The sequence below is a fragment of the Leuciscus leuciscus genome, assembly GCF_965113295.1.
Source record: "Leuciscus leuciscus genome assembly, chromosome: 8".
NCBI classification, from domain to species: Eukaryota; Metazoa; Chordata; class Actinopteri; order Cypriniformes; family Leuciscidae; genus Leuciscus; species Leuciscus leuciscus.
The window spans coordinates 11,908,775-11,932,719 of record NC_138732.1 but is presented as its reverse complement, the minus strand read 5'-3'; the positions used below and the strand labels follow the sequence as shown (position 1 = coordinate 11,932,719).

General features: G+C 36.7%; 1 protein-coding gene and 1 long non-coding RNA gene across 3 annotated transcripts in view; one reads left to right on the top strand and one right to left on the bottom strand.

Moving 5' to 3' along the window:
• Nucleotides 1–23,945, top strand: part of LOC309504679 — a 360,274-nt gene that overhangs the window by 17,602 nt on the left and 318,727 nt on the right. The gene's annotated exons all lie outside the window — the stretch shown is intronic.
• The window catches only part of fstl5 (follistatin-like 5), a 123,264-nt gene continuing 109,284 nt past the window's right edge, over nucleotides 9,966–23,945 (bottom strand). For both annotated transcript variants that reach the window (XM_082177858.1, XM_082177859.1), the window contains exons 13-16: nucleotides 22,865–23,014; nucleotides 19,733–19,840; nucleotides 19,189–19,313; nucleotides 9,966–12,252 (exon numbers count right to left, since the gene is read on the bottom strand). In XM_082177858.1, coding sequence (XP_082033984.1) covers nucleotides 11,550–12,252; nucleotides 19,189–19,313; nucleotides 19,733–19,840; nucleotides 22,865–23,014 — 1,086 coding nt within the window. In that variant the 3' untranslated portion in view covers nucleotides 9,966–11,549. The remainder of the gene's footprint in view (nucleotides 12,253–19,188; nucleotides 19,314–19,732; nucleotides 19,841–22,864; nucleotides 23,015–23,945) is intronic.

Sequence of the window (23,945 nt, the reverse complement as noted above, 5' to 3'; positions counted from 1 at the left end):
CTTGCTGAATTACAAATTACAATTTACATGGCTGTTCTGTAACTCATGGTGCTCTTATTCAATTAATGTGGCAAGTGTCATTATTGGAATGTATTGTCATTTTCCCTCTTGAGATTTTTTTCTGAAGATTTTCAGTGGGAAACCTATGAAATCTAACTATGACTGAGGACATGTATTTACTGAAGAATCTTTTTATGATGCTGTAGGTCATGGCCACTCTTCATTTATTCATTCAGTCTGTCTGGTTTCTTCTTAAGTAAGTTGCCAACTCTCTAACTAGAAACTTGACTATGAATTATGAATTATTACGAATTATTTTCTTAGTAGTTTTTCCAGTGTAATCCAAAAGCCAATTGTAGGAAGGCCTGTATTGTTGAAAAAAAAAATCTTTCCTAATGACTTATGAATATAAACTATATACAGTATATGCTTAATTTGTAGCATCAAGGACTTTAAAGCGGTGACAGTGTGAACAGTTCAAACCAAACATCTTGGAATAAGATAGGTGTAATCATGATCTAACATTCTGCAGCAAAGAGATCTGATATTGTTAATATCCAAAGATAGGTAAAGGGACAATAATTATATATGCATACATAATAAGTAAAAATGTATTAATTAAAAAGGCTTCCAAACAAATCATACCAGGTCTTGACCATATCATTAACATCTGCTTATGAATTACTGTGACATTTCGAGCAATCTGATATTTCTGTAGAACTACAGTTTACCAATCAAGCAAATAATTACCACTTATGATGAATGTTGAAGACACATGCGGCTGGCACTCAATTTCCACTCTGAAATGAGCCCCCTGAATTAAAGCAAAGCCCTGTTGTACTTTGATCTCTTAATAATTCATTGTCTCATCTATGAAGCACAAAATAATTGTACTTCAGAGGAGAGATTAGAGAGTGCCAGGCAACAATAGTCAGGAGGTTAATTCCAGTCCGAAACATCACGTCCAATGCTTTGCTCCTTGATGATGATGCATGTGTCTCCGATGGAGAGCCTCTCTCTTGGTGACATTAGTATTCAAGATTAGAATGGGGCGTGTGTGTATTGGTGAATGTGTGTGCATCGATGTGCAATATCGAAATACTCATGGGAAGGGAGAAAAAATGGACAAGTTCAGCTCCAGTTCAAGGGCAAAGTAGCCTATACAGAGAAAATGGCAGCCAAGACATTATCAGTCAATCACACCATAAACACATCATGAAGAGAGATGTAGCCTACATTTTAAGTGTGCTGCATTTTACTATATATATATATTAAAGCTTCTGCTAAGAAAAAAAGCAATTCATTACAATGCACAAATCAACAATAAGACAAACACGGCTACAATATTAAATTAATATAAATACGGTATTCCTCGGGGGTCATTTTTTTCTTTGTGTTTGACCAATCTGGACCACCAAAGAGCTGTGTAATTAGTATATCTTACACTGAAAGCAAGACACAGCAACAAACTATTAGTTTAGCGCATGTTTACGTAGAAAAACAATGGAAAAGCAGAGCAGTGGAATGCAAAAAAACACGTTCTGAGCCGCCCCGTATGGGCTCGTCAGGTTTCATAAGGGGCCATTCACGCAACGTATTTTTGCAGTTAAAAACGTAAAATGCTGGACAGTGGACTAGAAAGAAATGGAGACAGAGAGGCATTTTTTAAAAGGAAATAAACATGACAGTCTAGCACATATTTAAATAGAAAAACAATGGAAAGCAGCACAATAGAATGCAAAAACGCATTCTGTGAATTACCCCTAAGATTCACTCATATGATCGTGTGTGTGTCCATTGCCATTTGTGAGTGGAGTAAATGATCTGCACATTTTTTTTTTTTTCATTCAAGATAGACTATTATTTTCTCTCATTAGTAAAAAAGTGGTGATATGAATTCAGTCACAACACGCTCCCAGCAGACTGGCACACTTACAAATGACAGGTTTGCAACAAAGTGCACCAATTAGTGCGTTTCTGATACTACGGGAGAAACATAAACTCAGTATTTGTCACTAGTTAGCTTGTTATAGTCGTTAATGATGAATTTTCATCCAACTTTATGCATTATACTTTTTTTGTTTTTGCATGAAGCTCTCCCAGGTGTTTTTGTCAGTTAGCCTACTAAACAGTGGCATCAGATTTGAAAGTCAAATTGCACTGCAGATTTTATAGGTTTCCTCTACCTCTCCTTCTCTTCAATTCTTCTTCTTCTATTTTTCTTGTATTGCCAATAGCAAATATACTAAAATACAGGACACAAGCTCAATTTCTGTATGCATAGTGAATGTAAAGGCCTAATATAAAACTTTATTGCAGACACAGGTCCATATAACACATCATACAGTATAAAAAAAGAAGATACAAAATATACATAAAAGTTCCATATTAGCCTATAGGATATACAGGCTATTGCACCAATGTTGTCTTAACCTAGAAGTGTATCTATAACAGCTTTTCAGAGGACTGACTAGGGCTTCCCTTGGGAGCTAAGGGATATAATGTTGAATCATTCCAGCATTGAGTCTAATTATGGCATTTTTAGTTCTCAGTATGTGCAGCGTGGGTGTAGGAGCCACTCAGTGTATCTGTGTTTTCCGAACCCACTCGCTCCAGTGCATTGGAATTGCTTTCCTGAGTCACCTGTGTATCTGCGCAGCCGTCTGAACTGTAAAAAACCTGTTTATTTGAGGGCTGCACTCGGCTAGATTGCATTTCTCCCCTTAGTATCCCGAGCCCTATATCACCAAGCATATAAACAAAACAAAAAAACTTTTGTTACTTGTATTTGCAGTTTTTTGTATGATATTCTGGATGCTATTTTATTGGGCTATAAATGAACTTCTGCTAAACTGGGATCCTGCTGTAAACAAACAAATAAACAAACACAAATTACATACAAAGTGTGGCCAAAAGTCAGAGACCACTTTTAAAATTGGTTCTGTTTAGCATTTTTTCTAATTTAATACATTTTTTAGATATTGTATAGATAACATTGCTCATATATTTCTTATTCGGACAAGAAAACAACATACTAACAAGTTTACATGATCAATGTCTCAAATCTGCTGCTTTGATTAGTGACCTGGCACAGAATTTTTTATTTTGTACAAACTTTCTGTTTATTTCCACTTTTAAATGAGATTTTGGAGCTTAGATTGGACTTTTGGACCAAGCTAGTAATTATATGATCAGTGCTGCATATAAGCTTTGCTTGCATAACTGCATTACTCCTGATTCAAAGCTCATTCCCACAAGATTTTTATACATGACATTTTCCTTAAATATTCATCCAACATGTCGGTTCCAATATCATTTGTGCTTCTTTATGTATCTATGTATATCTATTCGCTCTGGCTAAACGTGGCGACTCTACACGTGAGGGAAAGGAGATATGCGTCTGTCTGGCAGTGTATTCAGTCTCATAAGTGACAGGATGAGGAACATTTCTCTAATGATGGCACTTTGGCACAGATCCCGGGCTCATATGGATGAAGTGGCCTCACTCTCTCATGCTTTCTGAGCTCGTACACTCCTGGTCCTTTTGATTTGTGACTCAATTAGCTTGCTTCTGTTCACAGCCATGTTCAGAGATGAATGATGGCGCTAACATGCTAGCTGCAGCAATCTCTGTACGTTCCCACCCCCTTGTCGACAACATATGAAAAATGGGTGGAACATGTGATTTGTAATTATGAGAAAACTCCTGAAATAAAATGGAGGGGTAGTAGCTGATATATAGCAGAGATGTTGCGGGTGTCGGTGAGGTAGTTAGCGCCGTGTTAGCACGTCCTTCAGCAAGGTCTTTTGTGAATGAGTCCTTTCAACTTCACAAAAGTCTAATTAAGACTCCTCTGCAGACCAAATGAGCAAAGCCATTATGGAAAGTGATTATTTGCCTTCAGTATCACTTCTGGCAGGTGTTTTATTGCTCAAGCTCAGACAGGTACGCTAGGCTAACGACCGTGACATTGATGTGACATTGATGCTAATACATTAGCGCACCTTCGCCTATACTTGTAGCGCAACAACAGCCTCGTTTGGAATGAATTTCATAAATGTTCAGATTTTAATTCTATCTTTTGACTGTTAATTCTGTCTGTTTTCATGCCATAAACAGGTTTATTGTGCACACATTCTGCAATATTAGTTTTGGAAGGAAAAATTCTGCTAAAAATGGAAAAAGTACATTCAAACCTCAGGTGTTCTGATATACCTCGAGACCACTGACACATTTACATTGTTCCAGACGGCGTTTTGACAGGCTGAGCTGCTTCTTGAGCTCTGAGGCTTTGTAGTCTGGTAAACAAAACCTGTTAGCAGGAGTGTGTTTGTGTGCGACTTCACTGGTGTCTGTTCACCTGTGTCTCGGGGCAGCGGTGGTGTAACCTTACTGATGACAGTCAGTGCAATGTGATGATGTGATTTCAAAGGACAATGTGTGTGTGTGTCTCTCTCTCTCTTACACATATACTCAAATTTTTTCTTTATATCCTAAACATTTGTTAACAACATGTATTCTTTACCTCAATGAGCTCTTTGTTTCTGCCCTAAATTAATACACTGTTAAATTAATTCATTGTTACACCAGTCATTTATGTACATTTCTGAATGTACATTTCTGAAATACAAAACTTGGACAAGGTCACCTCTGATAACAGATCACTCTAAATTGTAATGTAGACACATGCATTTTCTGTAAAGCTGCTTTGAAACCATATGTATTGCGTAAAGCGACACACAAACACATTTGAATTGAATTGAATGAGATAGGGAGAAGCCAGTCAGCTTGAACTAATTAAAGTACTATTGTACACAAAAAATTGAGAGGTGGGACCAAGTCAAGTAAGTCTCGAGTCTTTGCATTCAAGTCTCGAGTCAAGTCCCAAGTCAAGTGTCAAGTCAAGACAGGCATGTCCAAGTCAAGTTGCAAGTCCTCAAGTTTAAGCTTCAAGTTTAAGCTTCTTAAACAAGTCATTAGTGCTTTTTGCACAAATTACTCAGTGTTAATTACTATTGTAAATTAAATGTATACTAATTTATCTCAGGAAGGCTTTTAAAATATGTTCATGACTTAGCAGTTCAATTTCATGATTGCGATAACATTTTCACAAAGGGCACCCATCTATCTCAGTTAAATTTTTGTTCTTACGTGTGACAAAATAAGGAAAAGGCAGTGACATTTTTTTTTTTTTATTGGTAACCTAAGCTACAAGTATTTTGTATGTGTGTGTGAGAGAATGTGTCTATGAGTGTATCCAAGCCATTATTTGGAACCTCAAATAAACACAGATGCATAAGAAACAACTGCTACCATTCCACACTTTACAAGTGAGAGAGGAAACATGCAACATGGATGCAAAAGATCAAAATGGCCAAAAGTCTGTCAGACATTTGTGTACGATGGGGCCGTAGTATGATGCCTCCATGGCTCCACTGCACTAGAAAATACGCTCCACTGCACTAGAGGCAGACACTGCCAAGACCGTGATGGCCACTTGGAATAGTGCAGGAAGGGTGTTCCGGTTTATAGCCCAGAACAAGAGGGCGTTCTATCCTTCAGATATGTCAATGCAGTGACTTAGCTGATGTGCTAGAGTGGTCCCAATGTCTTTCCTCTGTCTCTTATGATATGCTGCAAACATGGCGACGTATCAACCATCACGTGACATTTTTTGGGGCTATATGTTCCTGTCATATTTACAACACATAAATCCATCCATTTGTCCAGAAAGACATGAAAGTGAGTGGCTGGTGAACAGGGAGAAGATTTTATAGTTACCTATAGGCTAAAATGTGCGTTTGATGTGGGGGGAAAAAACATGTCTCAAAATTATATTTGAAAGGTTTATTATTTCCGCTTACTTAGACATCAGTGTTTTTTTGTGAGTGTTTTTTTATAAATGGTTCGCTAGTACTTGTGTATTTAAACGTCAAAAAACAACAAAAAAAAAAAAAACATTATTTGGTTGAAAACTGTCTGAATCTGTAATAAAAAAGTATACAAACATTCAAAACTGCTGTCAGTTAAATGAGTTTTGATGGATGTAAAGGGATAGTTCACCCTAAAATGTAAATTAAGTCATAAATTACTGGTGTGGTTCTAATACCGTATGCCTTTCTTTCTTTTATGGACCACAAAAGGAGAATTAAAAAAAAAATGTCCCGCTCTGACTCGTCCATATAATGGCAGTAAATGGCAGAAGCACACGAACGCACACGTCGCATAGCCGTGCACAGAAGACCAATGGCCAAGGTCAGGATTTTCGTTAAATAATACATTAAGGGCCAGATTAACTAATAGCTTGCGCCAGTGCGAATCCTCTTTTGATGTTAAAAAACTACTGTCAGGATTTTCTAAAGCCACACAATGAAAAATTTGCGCTGAAAAGGAATGGACAGGGTTATTTTTGAGACTGATTATTACATATGCATTTGTAGGAGTTTCCCTTCAGAGGCTAAATTTATTGGAGGAGAGTATTTAAATGAATCATGCAAGGTAATTTACTAAGGTTTGCGCTAGTCAATTTACTGCTATATGCTCCATTATTTAATGGTAAAAAAAAGCATGTCTTAAACCAGCCTTTAATTTGAGCTGCTCTCGGTAGATTGCTCTGGTCATTATGGAAATGATCCGTCTGCATCTGTGTTTTTTAATTTGCATGTTGTAAATAGATCACGCACAGAACTTTCAAGCTTACTGCGCTTTTTTGGAAATGCGCTTTTTTGCCCTGTTTAGTAAATCTGGCCCATAATTTCATATCGTCTACCCCCATAATACTTAGAATATATGACATGTGTCGCATGGGATCATTCTGTGATACTTTTGCCTCTTTTTCAGCAAAAAATCAGCAAAGCTTAATGCTGATCTCTATTCACTGCCATTATATGGACGAGCGAGAGCGGGACTTTTTTTTAGTTTTTTTTTTGTGGTCCTTAAAAGAAAGAAGGGCATACAGCATTAGAACAACATCAGGGTGAGTAATTTATGATTTAATTTTCAGTTTAGGGTGAACAATCCCTTTAAAGATGCTCTATGTAATTTTTTGACTGTACTAACGCATAAAATACCATAATATGTTTGCAGATATTTAGGAAACATGCTAAGTTCACATACTCATTTCTCTGAAAAACAATGCTACAGAAAGCTATTTTACTTTGAAATGTGCGTTCTGTGTCGGAATGTATGTTTTTGTTTTGGTCTGTGTGATTCTGTTATTTTGACACCTTGGGCTGCCAGTTGGCAGAAAACACAGCGTATTGCAGTCATGGAAGCCAGCAAACGAACTGGGTCGGTGATCGCAGATTCTACCCGATCTGAAAAGCCTTGGCATCCATCTAAAAATCTCGGGAGCATATTCAAATGTAAAAAAAATAAAAAAATAATTGCTCCCATTGCGTTCTCAATCTGGCAACCCACGTGAGTGTCAAGTCTGAGGAGGCGGGGGAAACAACTCTCCAGTATTTTGAGTTTGGACTGCAGTACCCACTTCAATCGCTAGCTGTCAATATTACATACTGCACCTTTAAGTTTGTGTATTTGTGACTACGATGTTAAGGTCTGTTCACACTATAAAAATGTTTTAATTCTATGAGAATAGTGAAATTCACACCACAACGCTAAGGGCACACAGGAATGATATCATTGGAATCACTGTTGGTAACAGATTTTTTTCTGTAATAAACCAAAAGTCAATGGAAAAATCCTTTTGTTGAGGGAACCATGGTGATGCTAACTTCCGGGTTTACCTACAAAAATCTGTCATCACAGCAGCACTCCATTTAAAGCTGCTGACAATTATATAGCAGTACTACAGCATGCATTTATAATAAACAGAACATTATCATCCACTGGTGTGGACACTAATATGTGACCCTGGACCACAAAACCAGTCACATGAAATTGTTTAATTTAAGTTGCTCCAACAAGCTGTTATATGAACGGCACCATTTGAGGGTCGCATCTGACACTGACAATAACACTAAAACATTCCAAACCCTGACTGTGTGAATGTAGCTAGAGAGCTGAAAAGAAGTGATACAGAGCAGGAATCAACCTCTGCTACCTCTTCATCATTAAATCTCTTGAAATCTGAGCTAGCATCAAGGATGGATTACGACTGAGGCCAAGGGGGCTAATGCCCTGGGACCTCTGACCACAGAGCCCTGACACCTGGAAACAAGGCATTGCAGAGTGGTACAATTGATGCTGACAGAGAAATAGTGCTTAAATGTGTGGCAGTAACCTAATAAAATACAATAAATGATCAATTAAGTATCAAAGATGAGTATAAATAGCACAGTTGCATAACACAAAAAAAAAAAAAAAAAAAATGCTTGTTGGTATCTCTGAAGCTTCAAATCCCGGTTGAGTACATTTTGCAATTTTAATTAACCAAGTAGCGTAGGCGCAATTAGTTGCATTTCATTTTGTGATTTTGCTGACTTAATTAACTTGACCTATACTCTTTGCCGCTATTAACTAAAATTCATTCCTTTGACACTACAGGAGCAGTAGAAGTGGGATGGGTCAGCCAATATGGTAAGGGAAGTACAGCACAGAGACCTGCTCGCACAATTCCCTTTTATTGAGAAGGGCGTTTTGATCATTTTCACAAAAATGTCATGGCCCCATGTTGGTTGTATGAATATCTGAACATGCAATATATTAAAAGAAAGAACAGAGCTTCTGCTTTTAAACAATAGCAAAAAAAAAAAAAAAAAAACTTATTCTTGCTACAATCATTCTTATTTTTATCGACATTTGAATATGGGTAATTTCATTAAAAGCAATATTTTAAACAAAAAGGTGAGAAAATAGTTTTTAAAGATTACAACATGCAGAAGAAATGCTTTTATCGCTTTTTTTGGGCTCCATTTTTTTTTTGCCTGTGTTTTCAGAAGATGTGTCATAGTGCCCCCTACTGTATAACAGTGAAAACACGTAAAGTTGGAAAATTCCGTCAATGGCGAAGAAAGAGTTAAAGTCGTGTGGTTTCAGATTGGCTGTGAATGCTTTTATCGGTCATCAGCTGGAAAAATCGTTCTAAGGTGATTCCAACGATATTGTGCCGTTTCGTTATCATTACTGATGTGGTGTGGAAATAGAATGATTATTAAAACTTTATAGTTAACATGCTTTTAAGGTCCCCAACTTACACGCCTTTGAAAAAAGCATGCATTTTTGGGCCGTTGGACATTGTGAACATGAATGATGATGATCAGACTCAGAAAAGGAAGGACATGAACATATTAAACTGTGACCACTAAATTATCCCCAAATCTCTCTAAAAATGGTGGGTGTGTGGCCTATAATGAGAGAAGGAGAGAATGGAAGAAAGATAAATGACCGACAATAGATAATTGCAGTGCCGCCTTGGTCTCGTTCATGCAGCAACTTGTGCATTCATTTGGTATTATGAGCGAGATTGAAAAAGAAGACTATTAACATAATGGATCAGAGTCAGAGAGGAGGGAAGGAATACAGAAAGAAATAAAGTCAGTCAGTGGTGGAAGGAGGGAGTGGAAAGGAGGACAGTAAAATAAACTGAAAACTAAAGCTTTTCTGACAGTCATTGCCCCAGATGTATTTGTTCCCAAAGTCGAGTATGCAAGTCTTTTTACTGAATCCTGTCAAAAAATCAACTGAGTTCTTGTTACAAGGTGCTCATTATTTGTGTGGAATAGCACGCTTCGAGCTTCATAAAGTGAGTTTTAATAAATGAAGATTGACTGTGTAACGGAGCATGATGTATAATTGAATTGTAAATGATGACATTCTGCAAGATAAATAACATTTGCGCTTTGAATGAATCACTTTCATACTGAATCCATCAATTTGTCGATGCACTAATGCATAAATTAATGGAGATTGGGATTTTAATTCATTTTCCGGTCTATTCAACTCATATTGCCGAGACAAAATAATACTCAAAACCTTTTTTTTTTTCAAAGTTATAGGCTTTATTTAACTGCCAAAATGTCAAGCATGTTTCTACATAAATAACAACCACGAGAATCAACGTACATGGCTACATGGAGCTTAGGAAATCTCTGGATGTGACATCACAATGTAATTGGTCATTTGTGGAACAAAGACAGTGCAGTTCTTTTGTCTTAAAAATAAGCGAGGGGAAACGAATCAACCTGAACCGTTTGAAGATGATTTCGGCTAGCTATAGTTTTGCATGTGAGCGTAGACCAACCTGCTATTTACAGAACACAAGTAAAATTAAAAGTCACTGAAAAACAAAACAGTCATGGTTACTCGGGGAATAAGGAAAATACAGTCAATAAAAAGCCATTTCATATACATTTTAACAAAATATACAAAATCTAAACTAAAACATGGAAACATAAATGTTACTAATTTGGGGGGGGGAAAGCTCAATTCATGCAGCCCATTGGCTGGCGTGTCAATGAAAATGCATAGACTGTCCATTGAGGAAACAATTCAACGTTGTGAGCACACACTTGTGCTTCCTACTGACACTAAAAGATTCCTTTGTTAGTGCTCTTGTAGCATTGTGACTCTCAAACTCTTAAATAAATGTTTCCCAGCTATATAACCCTTGCAATGCATAAATTATGTCTAACATCACACCACACAACGCACCAGTTACTGAAAGCAGACTCTTATGGCAGTGGCTGTGACTGCTGAGTCAACTAAAACTTGATTCTTTATGTGCCCTTGAAACTCTACATCATCTCTTACTAAGATTATACAGGATCATACCCGTTCCTATGTATGTTATGTTTTCTATTGTATAACAGACTCATTCTCATTTGTTCACTGATCTAACCAGTGTTGGTTTTCATGTAGGTTTTAATTGGGGCTTCATCACAAAGACTTCACACAATTCTCGGTGTCATCATTCTTACACCCAAACTTTTCATGAAGATTTACAGTTGTCAAACACATCATTACCGATATCTCAATATCCACAGTAGGTGACAGTTTCTCAGCACGATGCTGTTTTAATAAGCCAGATATGCCTCGGGGTCTGTGGGAGTTATAAACAGGTGAAATTTAAGTGTAGCTCTCGTTTTCACTCTGTGTGTGAGAAAGCCAAGGAGGGTTTAATCCACAGGCTCGGGGGGAATTATTATGTTAGCTTTCTTTTTTAGCGAGTATTCCCTCAAGGCACTGGAAAAACTGGGCCGAATGCTCTTTGTATATGTATTAAGTGATGGCGGGGAAATGAGGAAATATTATTCTTAAAAGATGGGTCTGTATCAGTTGAGTTGATCCATTTGATCAGTTGAACAATTCTCACCTTCAAACGAAGTGATTCCCGCTGATACCAAAGCTAGTTAGACACCACCTAATATTTTTGGAGAAACTTCTTATTAGCTATTTGACTCGAAACCTGGCTAACTTATCAAAAACAAGCATTTCCCAAGTTCTCTTTTCCAATGCAGGGTTTTGAACAGTCAATTTAGTTTTTTGTTCCAAACTTTGAGACTTTTTTACTCTCAATAAATTAAACAGAGATCAAATTCAGTGCAACCTGTTTGTTTGTTTCCCTCTCAAGCCCCTCTAAGACAGCCTACGCCTCTCCCACCCACACCACAGTATTTCCCAGTGGAACATCAGTGATCTCACAGTTGAGTTTATCCAGCCGCCCATCCAGTATAAACAGGGAGCTTTGAGACGGGGTCATGAGATACTGTCCGAACAGCCCGCTGCCAGTCATGACCCTGTTCTGGCGGTTCCAAGGCCACTGCGCCGATGGCGTGGGCAGCTTTAGGCTCTTGATCATTTTGACGTTACCGGTGCTGAGCTCCACAAAAAGAGCATCTGTCTGCCGACCCGAGCTGCCGAACACGTTATACTGGTTATCCTCGGTGAACGAGGGCATGAAGGCCAGATCGGACAGGTGCAGGTTGGTGTGAATGTCAAAGGGTTGGCCGATCTCGCCCCGCACGGACACGGGCTGCAAGCGCATTAGACCGTCACGGTCATCTACACTCACTAAATAGTGGCCATCAGGAGAGACATAAGGCGTGCCGCTCACATCCCCATTAGGACCGATGACATCGTCTGTTACGCTATCGATGATTAATTGTGGCCGTACCGCACCAGTTGAGTCCGGCCAACAGTTGACGAAGTAGTATCCGCCCAGGTGTGTGTAGGCGAGGGATTGTGGGATGCAATCGTACTGCTGCAGACTTATGTTTTTCACAGAGGAGGTGGTTTCCAAGTCGATCTTATGAAGAGATGGTTCATTCTTGTGGAGGATAATACCAAACCTATTAACGAGAGAACATGTATTAGACGATATCAGAAAACATGGTTTCTGTCATGCAAAACATTATCTATATGTGACCCTGGATCACAAAACCAGTCACAAGTCGCACGGGTATATCTGTGGCAATATCCAAAAATACATTGTATGGGTCAAAATTATCGATTGTTCTTTTTTGCCGAAAATCATTAGGATATTAAGTAAAGATCATGTTCCATGAAGATATTTTGTAAATTTCCTGCCGTAAATATATGAAAACATTTTTTTTTTGCAGGCTCAGATTCCAGATTTTCAAATAGTTGTATCTCGGCCAAATATTGTCCTATCCTAACAAACCATACGTCAATGGGAAGCTACTTTATTCAGCTTTCAGGTGATGTATAAATCTCAATGTCCAAAAATGTACCCTTGTGACTGGTTTTGTGGTCCAGGGTCACATGCATTTAGTTGAGGTCTATTTCATTATATTTAATAAAGTAACTTTCATTTTATGGACCATCATTTTCCACAATTTACCTCAAAGTCTTTACAATTCAGTCAAACATCAATAAATAATAATATAAAATTTTATTTCAATGTCAATAATTGTTTTATTTATTCTATAATATATTATTTTAATTATAAATTATAATGTATACAAAATATTTGTCTGAATTCAATGTGGCGGACACAGCGTGGTGCTCTATGACAAAATTAAAACCTGTTTTAATAGTATTTTCGAATAAGCTGGGGGACAAAATTCCACCTGAATAAATAGGTATAATTAGTCAAAATTAAAGACGAAATCAGTTTTGTTTTGTTGTAAAATTTTTCATGTAAAATGTTGTCATGTCTTAAATTTCTTTGCAAATTGCAAATCAGTAAATTCCTCTTCCAGCCATTCCAATTCAACACTCTCAAGGACAGTTCAACTCATGATTTGAAAGGAAGCCAATCCAAAAATGTAGACTTTTGCCAACCCTGAAGCTCTGTAATTGTTAAGGATCTATATCGATAAATAAAAGATCCAATCCCAGGTTAAAGTGTGCCTGGAACTGGATCTAACTCCATTGCTCACTTGAGTAATGTTACCCCTGAGGGCACTGGGCTTGCAATTAATGAAGTGCAAGTTGCTTTGGATAAGAAGAAGCTGCCACACCGAAAGTAACAAACAAAGCTTCTGAGTGAATAAACCCAGAGTGCAGGTTCAAGTCTAATGAGGAAGATCCAAAAGCTTTAGGGGAGAAAAAAGAATTCAATGTCACATCTCTATTCATCAGTCTACGCTAAATATCCTCTGCCAGATGCCTGGGTTTCATAATTTATTTCAATTAAAAAATTAATCAGCCACACTTTGTCTTATCCATTGAGAAATCCAAAGAGCCCGATAATTGGCTATAAAAAAATCTCAGAAGAACAAAGAACAAATGAAGTTGGTGAGTGAAATGAAGGATCTGACAAAGCTCAATTAAATCTGCATGCTCTCCAATCAGTTCTAGTGCAGACTTCAAACCCTGACATCCATCTTCTTTTATGCACTTGAGAATGTAAGTCTGGCCAAAAGGCCACGTCTGCCACGGACCGACGGGACAGATTATCACTGCTCGTGATGAGCTCTATCAATTGGCAGCCGGTGTCTGTTCATTAGTTACAGGCCAGGCTGTGACGATATGCTCTGGGCTTAATTTCTAAATTATGAAGTCCAGGAAGAAGGCCTGGCGACGGATCCGGCAACTGGGGGGTGAGATCACGGAATATGAACGCAAAAGTGTGCGTTTTAATACCCAGTCAACTCTCCAAGGGTACAGTAAATAAAATTTTGCTATCAAGAAAAATTCCCTCCTGATGAGCTATTTGTGCCTCCATTTATGTTAATATATATTTAATATTTTAGTTTTTGACAAGCTAGAATAAAGGTTTTCTGTTTTTACCTTTTCAAGGTGTTACATTTTGACGAATTGCTGGGGAGTGTTTTAGATGTGTTCCAAAACACATCTACTGTATGTGTTAAAACTTTGCATGCACATTTATGACCCTAAATGAGAATAAAAGTCTCAAAATTTAAAGAAGAAATAAATGGTTTAACCAGTGTTCCAAGCTGTGACCTAATTTACATGCGATTTTCCGAACTTGCACAAAGTTTATTTTGCTTCACGCACATAAGGGTGAATGTACATTTCACTCCATGGAAAACAGAAAACACCAACATGAAAAGTACATTCAAACTCATTTTGTGCAAGACATATGCACTGTATTGCACTGTTGTCGAACTTGGCTGTGATGTTATGGGGGTTGGTAAAATGCTTTTAGAATCAGCATTCAGCTTTGTTAAAACAGATGTATGTTTGATGCGACCCACGGGGAAACCTAAATCACTCAATGACAATTACAAACAGGTTTTTCTAGTGCTATATATATATAAAAACATTTCTACAGGGGCATGTGATGATGTATCCCTTAGTACACCAGAAGAGTATACTGTATAGTGTCAAATACATCTTTCTGAGTTGGCGCAAACAGCTCTGTCTTAGGGATATATCTGCAGCCACACGAATAAAGCTGTTTTCATTACTCTATAAAGTTACTAGCCTCTACCCATGCAGTCAATATACAGGACAGCTGTGTAATATGATAATAAAAAACGCAACACAAATGGGTGGTTTTGTGGCATTGTGTATACTTTGTGATTTCCATGGGTTTGTTTATGCACTGTAAGGCAATCTTAGAAGCACTTTCCTGTCGTAAATCAATGCTGTTCTCCACATGCACCTTGGGCATCCCTAACAACCTTTCTTATGAACAAACAAAACACACTCACTTATTTTATTCTATTTACTCTGTGCATACACATGCATTTATACAAATGCATTAAATATTAATTTGACCAAACCCTTTAGACGTGTAAAATATGTAACTAGCATTAGCAAAGGGCTTACTGGATAATTAAAAGAAAAGAAAATAAACAAATAAATTTATGTTTTTTTTTTTTTTTACTGTTGAAGCGTAAACATATTTGCCCACAGGCTGGTTGCAGATAAAAGCATGACAGAAAGTCAATGAATGCTGTGAATGGGATTCCTGTAGGCTGTTATTTTCCCAGTGTGAAGGTGTGTAAATGCTGAAATAATTTGACAACCTGACTAAAATGTCACATGCAGTCTCTCCCTTGTACAAATCCCTCCTCAACAGTTCACTGCCACAGGTGATGTCAAAGCATATGAGGCATTTCAAATGAGAAACGAATGAAGTAATTATTGGATCACGGATCACCAAACATTCCTCCTTACATCAGTGTTTTGTACAAATGACATCGACGCTGTTTACCAGCCACGGATCTCATTATGTCAGCATATTTTCAAAAATCAATATCCTCCTGAGGATTACGTGAGTAAATTCATATAAATTTACAAGGAACATTGAGCTCTCGGGTTGATCTATTTATTATTCATGGGTATTCATGCGTACAGTGTGGTTCTAGCATGCATTTAGATAAACACTGACATATATAATATCAACATGCAAATCACTTCTAAAACATAAACCTTTTTGCATGTGTGACTTTAAGGACGTACACGTTTATGAATCATTTGAGATTAATAGAATTCTTGAAATAGGTTGTATAATATACAAATATATATATATTTTCAAAGAAGCATAAAAAAAAAAAAAAATATCCACAAAAAGATTGAGCAGCATAACTTTTTTCAACATTTTGAGCACCAAATCAGCATGATTTCTGAAGGATCATGTGACACTGAAGATTGGAGAAATGATGCTGAAAATTCAGCTTTGCCATAACAGGAATCAATTATATTTTAAAATATATTAAAATAGTTATTACAAATATCATAAGATTACCTTTTTACTGTATTTTTGATCAAATTAATGCAGCCTTGGCAAGCTAATATATTTACTTAATTTGACAGTTTAATTGTGTTCGATGTGATTTCTGAAGACTGGTTGATGCCATTGTGACAACACACAAATCAGTACATGAATTAAACACATCAAACATGGTCTTTCTCATATTTCATACTCTGTCAAGCTTTGATTCAAATTAAACAGTAATTAACTAAGTACTTATCAGTAAAGAAACACCATAAAAAAAGATCTTTCTCCAACAAAGTATCTCCAAAATTTACTGAATAACTGCCGGTCTGGAATTCATTATCGAGCTTAAGGTGCTGTAAAACCAAATTCAAGGGATTTGTAGCTCTCAAAAGTTGAGCGTAAAAGGGATTTAGATGTTTCAAATGCTGTCAATAATTGTGTACACTCTACATACAAATACCTATGAGATCACCATGTCTGGTCTTGATCTGTGAGTCTGTTCTCTTACATAATCACCCTCTCAATCTTTATCTTATTCCCTTTAGATCAATGATGTAATTCGTCAAATAGGGTACATAACAGCGTTTCCAAAGAAACACAGCTTCATTATTCAAAAGCTAATGCCATGTGCTAAATCCAAATTTTTGCCATGCAGGCGAAGATCAGAGGGCGACAGTACTTTACACTGGGGTTAACCTCTATTCCAGTATAGAGCGCTGATGTTGCACTCCGTTGACTCGGAGCACTGAAACACATTACTCCATCAGAGAGCAGACAGCACTGCTAAATGTCACCAGTCTATTAGGGCAAAATGCCAAAAAAGTGTACATACCCTCAGAGCTGACCGTCCTGCAGTTTATTCAAGAAAAACGAGACTGACATGCACTGAAATCCGGTGACAGGAACTGAATTGTAGTGCAGATGTATCTACTAGCACAGTATTACTGCTAGTAAATATTAGGGTGAAATCAAACCGCTGGATTCAGTGACTCCTCTATGAGGAGAGAGTGTGTATTTTGTGCGTGTGTGTGGTATGTGTGTAAGCCGTATTATCTCAGACACCGAAAGGATTGAAAATTAAACTGGTCTTTGTGCATTACGCCGTATCCTCTGGATGAACTCTCTTTTGTGGGACTAAGATCATGTCTTTTAACAAAAGCTGGTCAATAGCTGTTGTGATGAACTACAGCTGGGTAGCTGGGAACATGTTGGGTACATGTTCATTCCCCAACACCTTCATACAGCAGAAAACACTAAACTAAGAGATTTCAATTTCAGTAACACAACAACATTTGAAAGTACTCTGCATAGATGAGTAAACAAATTGTATTCTGACTGGTATGCTGATTTGGTGGATATCCTTATTAAAATGTGAATTAGCTTTCATTTGATTAGATTGTAAAGAAACTGTCAGTCAATATTTCCTCTTTGGGGGCCCATTCATAGTTCTTGTTTGATCGGGCCTTTAATCGATGGTACATGCCTTTGGTGAAGCCAGTTGTATTATTTCAGCATTTTTAAATAACCATTTTTAACAGTAGAATTCCAGGTGAAAAAACAAATTACCAATGATTCTGCAGAGAAATCTCTACCAATCAGAGAATCGCAGCGAGCAAATTGCACCAACAGAGCTATTTAGTACCCGCCAACTCCCATGAAGCACTGAAACGACGTTTCCCTATGCCCTCAAACTACTTTTATATATACACAATTTGGGCTATTAACAGATTCCAAACATTTAGTCAATTTTATTGCATTTTGAAATGCTCAAAACCAGATTACAGTTACTTTTTTATGGACTACATGATTACAAATTATTCACACAATGGCAGTAAATTATTCATAATTTCTTTCTCTTTGTTTATATGAATGTGGCACACAATAATCCCATTCAAATTTAAGTGACAAATGAGTCAAACGTTAAAAGTAATCAAAAAGTATTCAGGATACATTCCATAAGATGAGTAATTCTAGATTATGTCACTAACTACAATTTGTCATGTCATTTGTAATAAGTAAAGGACTACAATTAGCAATATATATATATATATATATATATATATATATATATATATATATATATATATATATATATATATACATACAGTATATATACAGTATATATATATATATATGTATATATACAGTATATATATATATATATATATATACAGTATATATACAGTATATATATATATATATATATATATATACAGTATATATATATATATATATACAGTATATATATATATATATATATATATATATCATAGATCAAATTGTAGCATATAAGCAAATTGTAGCAAATTGTATATATAAGCTGTTTCACAGTCAGTTATCTTCGCCTATTTGAATGGTTTTCAAATACCTTTCTCTGTCAAATCAAAGTTTGGAATGTTGTGATTCACCTTGTAACTGGTTGGTTTGCCTTTTAGCTTATAACTCTTTAACAAATACCTTTTTCTTTAATCCCTATATAAAAAATGGGAAAAATACTTCTGAAAACAAAGCCACTGAAAAAGTGGGCTTGAACTGTTGCACTCTAAAGTGTTCTGATCACTTGCTGTGTATGTAGGCAGCAGACAGCAATGTTTCGGAACAGAGCGTACGATTTCTTCACGACCGTCACATTTGTAATTTTCATGGGAACATTTTACATTGTTTGACACTGTGTTCTCGTCATTAGCATTGACTTGCTCTCTTGACGAAGAGAACAAGTAAATCTATCTAGCGTTTGGAATTGAGACATTTATTTTTATATATTAGCACGACATGATAGCGTAAGTAAACATCCATCTGCCAACAGAGGACAGTAAGAGGATCAGGGCATGCTTGGTAATCTTCAACTCAGATTTTAATCAATTCAAATGAGATTTCCATATCCACACAACATCTCCTGGTCTGTTTATTCAGGGTTTAAACCCTCGACTACCTCTAAATGTACTTCCCCATGTGAGTGACTATGAATGCACAAAATGGTTTATTAAGATCTAAATGTCAGCCCCTGAATGCAATTTACACACTATCCAGAGCTAGAGCTGTTTTCTCAGGAGTTATAATCACAGTCAGTACGTGTTCATACATTGCTCGTATAGGCTATACACATGCTGGATGACTCGCTCTCTTTTACCTGATGTGATTGATGGTGAGGCTGATGGGAGGAATGAAGAAATCCTCCACCCTGTCGAAGCGATGGCCAACTGGTTTGGTGTGAATGGTATGATGGGACACGCTCTCACTGGCCTGGCTGATCACCTGAAGCATAGAAGAGTCACACATTCAACAGGAACATGAGTTTTGCAATTTCATTAGGGCTTTCATGCGCACTAACACACTCCAGAATTCCCCTTGTCTTGAGGAGCTCAATGTATTCTGTCTGTGATTAACCAAAGCTATGGATTATGGGGGACAGGCTGTGCCAATTATGCGATATGGAACCCCACTGAGACTCCTTGCTGTGCTGGTTCAACATTACATCACTTGGGAATGCTCTAAAAATGTCAACTAAAATCATCAAAACATACCGAGCAGGGCCAAATCATATACTTGAATAATCAGATGAGAGAAAATGTTAGGCAGAATGTCCCAGTTCTCTTGTTTGAGAGCAGCTTTTCAAAATCAGCCATCAAGTGGTGATTAACACTCAAAGATGATCCTAGAGTGATTTGCCTTACCTGGAGGGTTGGAAAGTTTTTCTCCAGATCTCCCCAGCTCAAGATCCACACCTGGTCATGAGACTTGTCATAGTGAAGCTTCACTGGAACCCGGTCTGTGCTTACAGTCTGTCGACAACAACAGATCAAACTCTTTCCATTTGCTCAGCAAAACCAGATACTGTAAAATGTAATTTAGTAAGCAGGTTTGGGCAATTCATAGAACGAAATCTGAACTGAATTATCCACACAGGATGTTAAACTGGGATGACAGGAAGATACATTTACTAAATGCAATTCAAATAAATTAAACACAGTCACACAACAGAGGAATTTCATTAGTCCAACAAAACAAAATAAGCAAAAACAGAAGAGTTGTTCTGTTTAAGGTTTTTCTATTGTAAATTGGCATCATGAGCCATTAAAAAATGTAAATTAACTAAAATTATACAATTTAATTATATATAATTTAATAAATGAACTACCAGTCAAAAGTTTAGGGTCAGCAAGATTCATTTATTTTTAAGAAATTAATACTTTTATTCAACAAGGATGCATTAAATTGATCAAAAGTGACAGTGAAGTCTTTTACATCGCTACAAAAATAGATTTATTTTTAAATAAATGCTGTTCTTTTGAACTTTCTATCCATCAAAGAATCCTGAAAAAATCATGTTTTACACAAAAAAAAATTGTCAATATTTTACTGTTTTTTATTTTATTTTTCTAAACTGTTTTAATTATTCTCATTTCTTTTAATTATTTTAATTTCTCCTACGTCAGCTGGGCATTTAGCCCGTAACTGTAAATGCCCACTCAGAAGGTGTAAAAGAAAGTGATAATGTGAAATTGACGTGTATTAATGTGGGTTTGAAAGTAGAACAGTATTTAAATGACGATATTAAAGTTTTCGTCTGAGACAGAATGTGAACGCAGTGCTAAAGAAAGTGAAAAGAACGTGTGAGTAAATGAGGGAGAAAAGAAAGTTAAAGGAAAGTTGATAGATGGAAGTCGTAAGAAGATTGAAGGTTAAAAGAAGGTTGAAAGATTTAAGTCTTAAGGGAATCCTTTGAAGGAAAGATCTATAATAACATTCTTTTTTTATTTTTAAAAGTACTGTATTTTATTTTATTTTTCTAAACAGTTTCAATTATTCTTATTTCTTTTTATTATTTTAATTTCTTCTATGTAAAGCACTTTGAATTGCCATTGTGTATGAAATGTGCTATATAAATAAACTTGCCTTGCCTTGCCTACTGTATTTTTGATCAAATAGAAGTAGCATTGGTGAGCATAAGAGATTTATTTTTATTGATAAATACACATTTATTAATTCAATATAATTTAATATACATTTTCATACTCAATTCACTTCTAAATGGCACACAATCCAATTCAAAATGAGCTAAACTATTCATCGGAGTGAAATTTTATAATTATCTCATGCTAGGCACAACTAAGACAGACGCTTCAGAATTTTTGCCCCTGGTCAGCAGAGTTTCTTTGAAAAATGGATCAATTTTCCACATTGTTTGCTTCTAAAGAGTCCCTGTGAGAATTCAATAAAATCACTGGAACTCATTATATTAATTCAAGAGGCTGATTCACACCATGTGCTAAAAGCTCAATGCTTTTTGACATTCTACAAAAGTCACAATAAAAGTTTACAAGTCCACCAAAGCAACTATCCATGACAGAGAGAACGTGTGTTGCTTCCGAAAGCACAGCTGTACGTTTTTGTTTTTGCACATGTAGAGTTTGGTTATGGGTGTGCATTTTAAACAGAGTGCTGACAGTAACAATAGCTCAGCCAGTTTGCAATTATAGCTTTGCATCCATATCCATTCTCTGTCACCTGGCTGGAGATATTCCACTGGGAAACAAATGATTCATTTTGTGCAGTGATATCCTTACTGTGCAATTTTCACACCTCATTGTGCTTACATGGATGCACACGAATATGAAAAAAAAAGAAGAAGTAAATTTGCACATTGAGCATCGCAAAAATGATTATACACTCTCTTTTACTCTCAGTGGGGCGGAGATATATTTTTTTCCTCAAAATGTCTCCAACTTCAGATGAGTGTTTTGTATTCATCTGGTGCAGCATTCCCTGTTAAGTTCTCCACAATGTGAGCATGTGCACAGCTTGTTTCGACAACACACGGCATTAAAAGAAACCAAGAGTGAACCAGTGTTCGTGTTTAGCTATGATGAAGGAGGCTGATTGTTGTCTTCAGCGTCAATCTCCATGTGTGCAATTATCTGTGGGAGCAGATGTGCACATTGAATTTTTATCCCAGCACATCCCTCCTCTTCTTCCGAGGATTAGATTGAATAATAGAAACTCTTCAGCACATAAAAACGAGTTCTCAATGCCTTAGCAGTTACAAAAAGCTGTAACTTTTTAAATTTTCAGCATAAAACGTTTTGGTTGATAAATAGTGAATGCTCAGACTTAAATGTGATTTTTAGACAAATATTGGATTCTTCTCTCTGATTTTCAAATTCTAAAAGATCAGGTGGCTATTTAGCACTTGCTAATCTGCATGGAGTAATGAAAACCAAACTCCCAGATGACTGAAACATGAGTGCCAGTGCATCATGAGGCATCATGGGATACCTAAGTGAGGCCTGGCATGGAGAGAATTGCTGATACTTATCCTGGCATTCACTCTAAACAAAACCACTTTTCAGCCAGGCACATGAGCCGTTCACTGCAACTCATGTCTAGATCATAGATCAAATTGTAAAAAAAGTATCTACTTTTCAACAATTGAATTAATAATAAAAAAATATATAATTATTATATATAATTATATACTCAGTTACTTCATTACGTTTTTTTTTATTATCTAATTTTTATATGTTGGTGATGTGTTCATATGATATCACAGCAAAAGCAAATCACAACCATCTAATCAATTGCCAATGGACAAAACCAAGTCCCGCCCCACATTTTTTTCTTGTTCGAGAAGCCGCTTCAGTCTGATCACAATATGGAAGAAAAGAATATTGCAACTTCCCCATCGTGCCGACTTTAAAATATGCCAACTAGAACTGTAGAAGTGTATTTACATTTTTTCAAATTTGATCATCTGTCTACGGTATGTTCACAAGAATAATGTTTTGGTTACTGATTAACTGGCTTACCTGAACGGCCTTCTGGGATTGGATGTCTACAATGAGCAGCCTATTCAGCAACGGCTGTGTGGCGTAAATGAACTTGTCCTTCACATTGACGGCTGATGTCCACATACATTTCTGATCCTTCTCTCCCTCCACTTGTGGACAGACCTCCTCCTTCGGAAAAAAAAGGGGTAACCACACAGAAATATTATGGAGATATTATGAATGCATCTCAAAAATGATTCATTTCTGATTTGAAGGTCTCTTTTCTATAGAAAACTGCTGGCCTCAACAATGCTATTAAACTTTTCGATGAAGCCACATAAATGAATTAGTTAAACTGTGAAAGAAAACAGTATAAGAATCTGTGACGTCTGCCTCAGAGGAAGAGACTGATAGTGGGCAGAAGTGTCATCATGAAGGCAAGCTCGGTCTAAATGTGAGTGTCTGTCAGACCTGAGGCTGAATGTGCTGTGGTTAAAGAGCTGAGAGATGGCTTGATGGATGACCACAGAGGTTGTGCAGAAGTGGGCATCTCCTGTGGTGATGCGGTTGACTGGGCTACTCAAGGGCTGCCAACGACAATCAAGACGGAGACTCAGACGGATGTGACTGGGTTCGTCAGGTCTAGCGACACTCTTGCAAGACTCAAATACAGTTTTAGTTGGTGCAACAGCCACTGGCTTTTAAGGTTATTTTTAATGCTAGTAAATTACAAAGCGCACTCATGAGATCACAAAGAATGTTGCTTTTTTGCTTGGTTTCTTATGTCCTACAGTAGTTTGTTTTAGTTACCAATTACGCTCATCTGTTGCTAGTTTAGTTCCTGGTTTTGTCCTCCGTATAATACCACATTTAGTTGGGGGTTATTGTTATTGTTTTATTAATTTAATAAAGACTGCTGTAGATTTATCCACACATGCTCTCTTGCTCTGAAAAAATGTTTAAAATAACTGTTTTCTATGTGAACATATTTTAAAATGAATAAAATGTATTCCTGTGATGGCAAAGCTGATTTTTCAGCATCATGACTCCAGTCTTCAGTGATGCTTCAGAAATCATTCTAATATACTGATTTGGTGCTCAAGAAACATTTCCTATATTT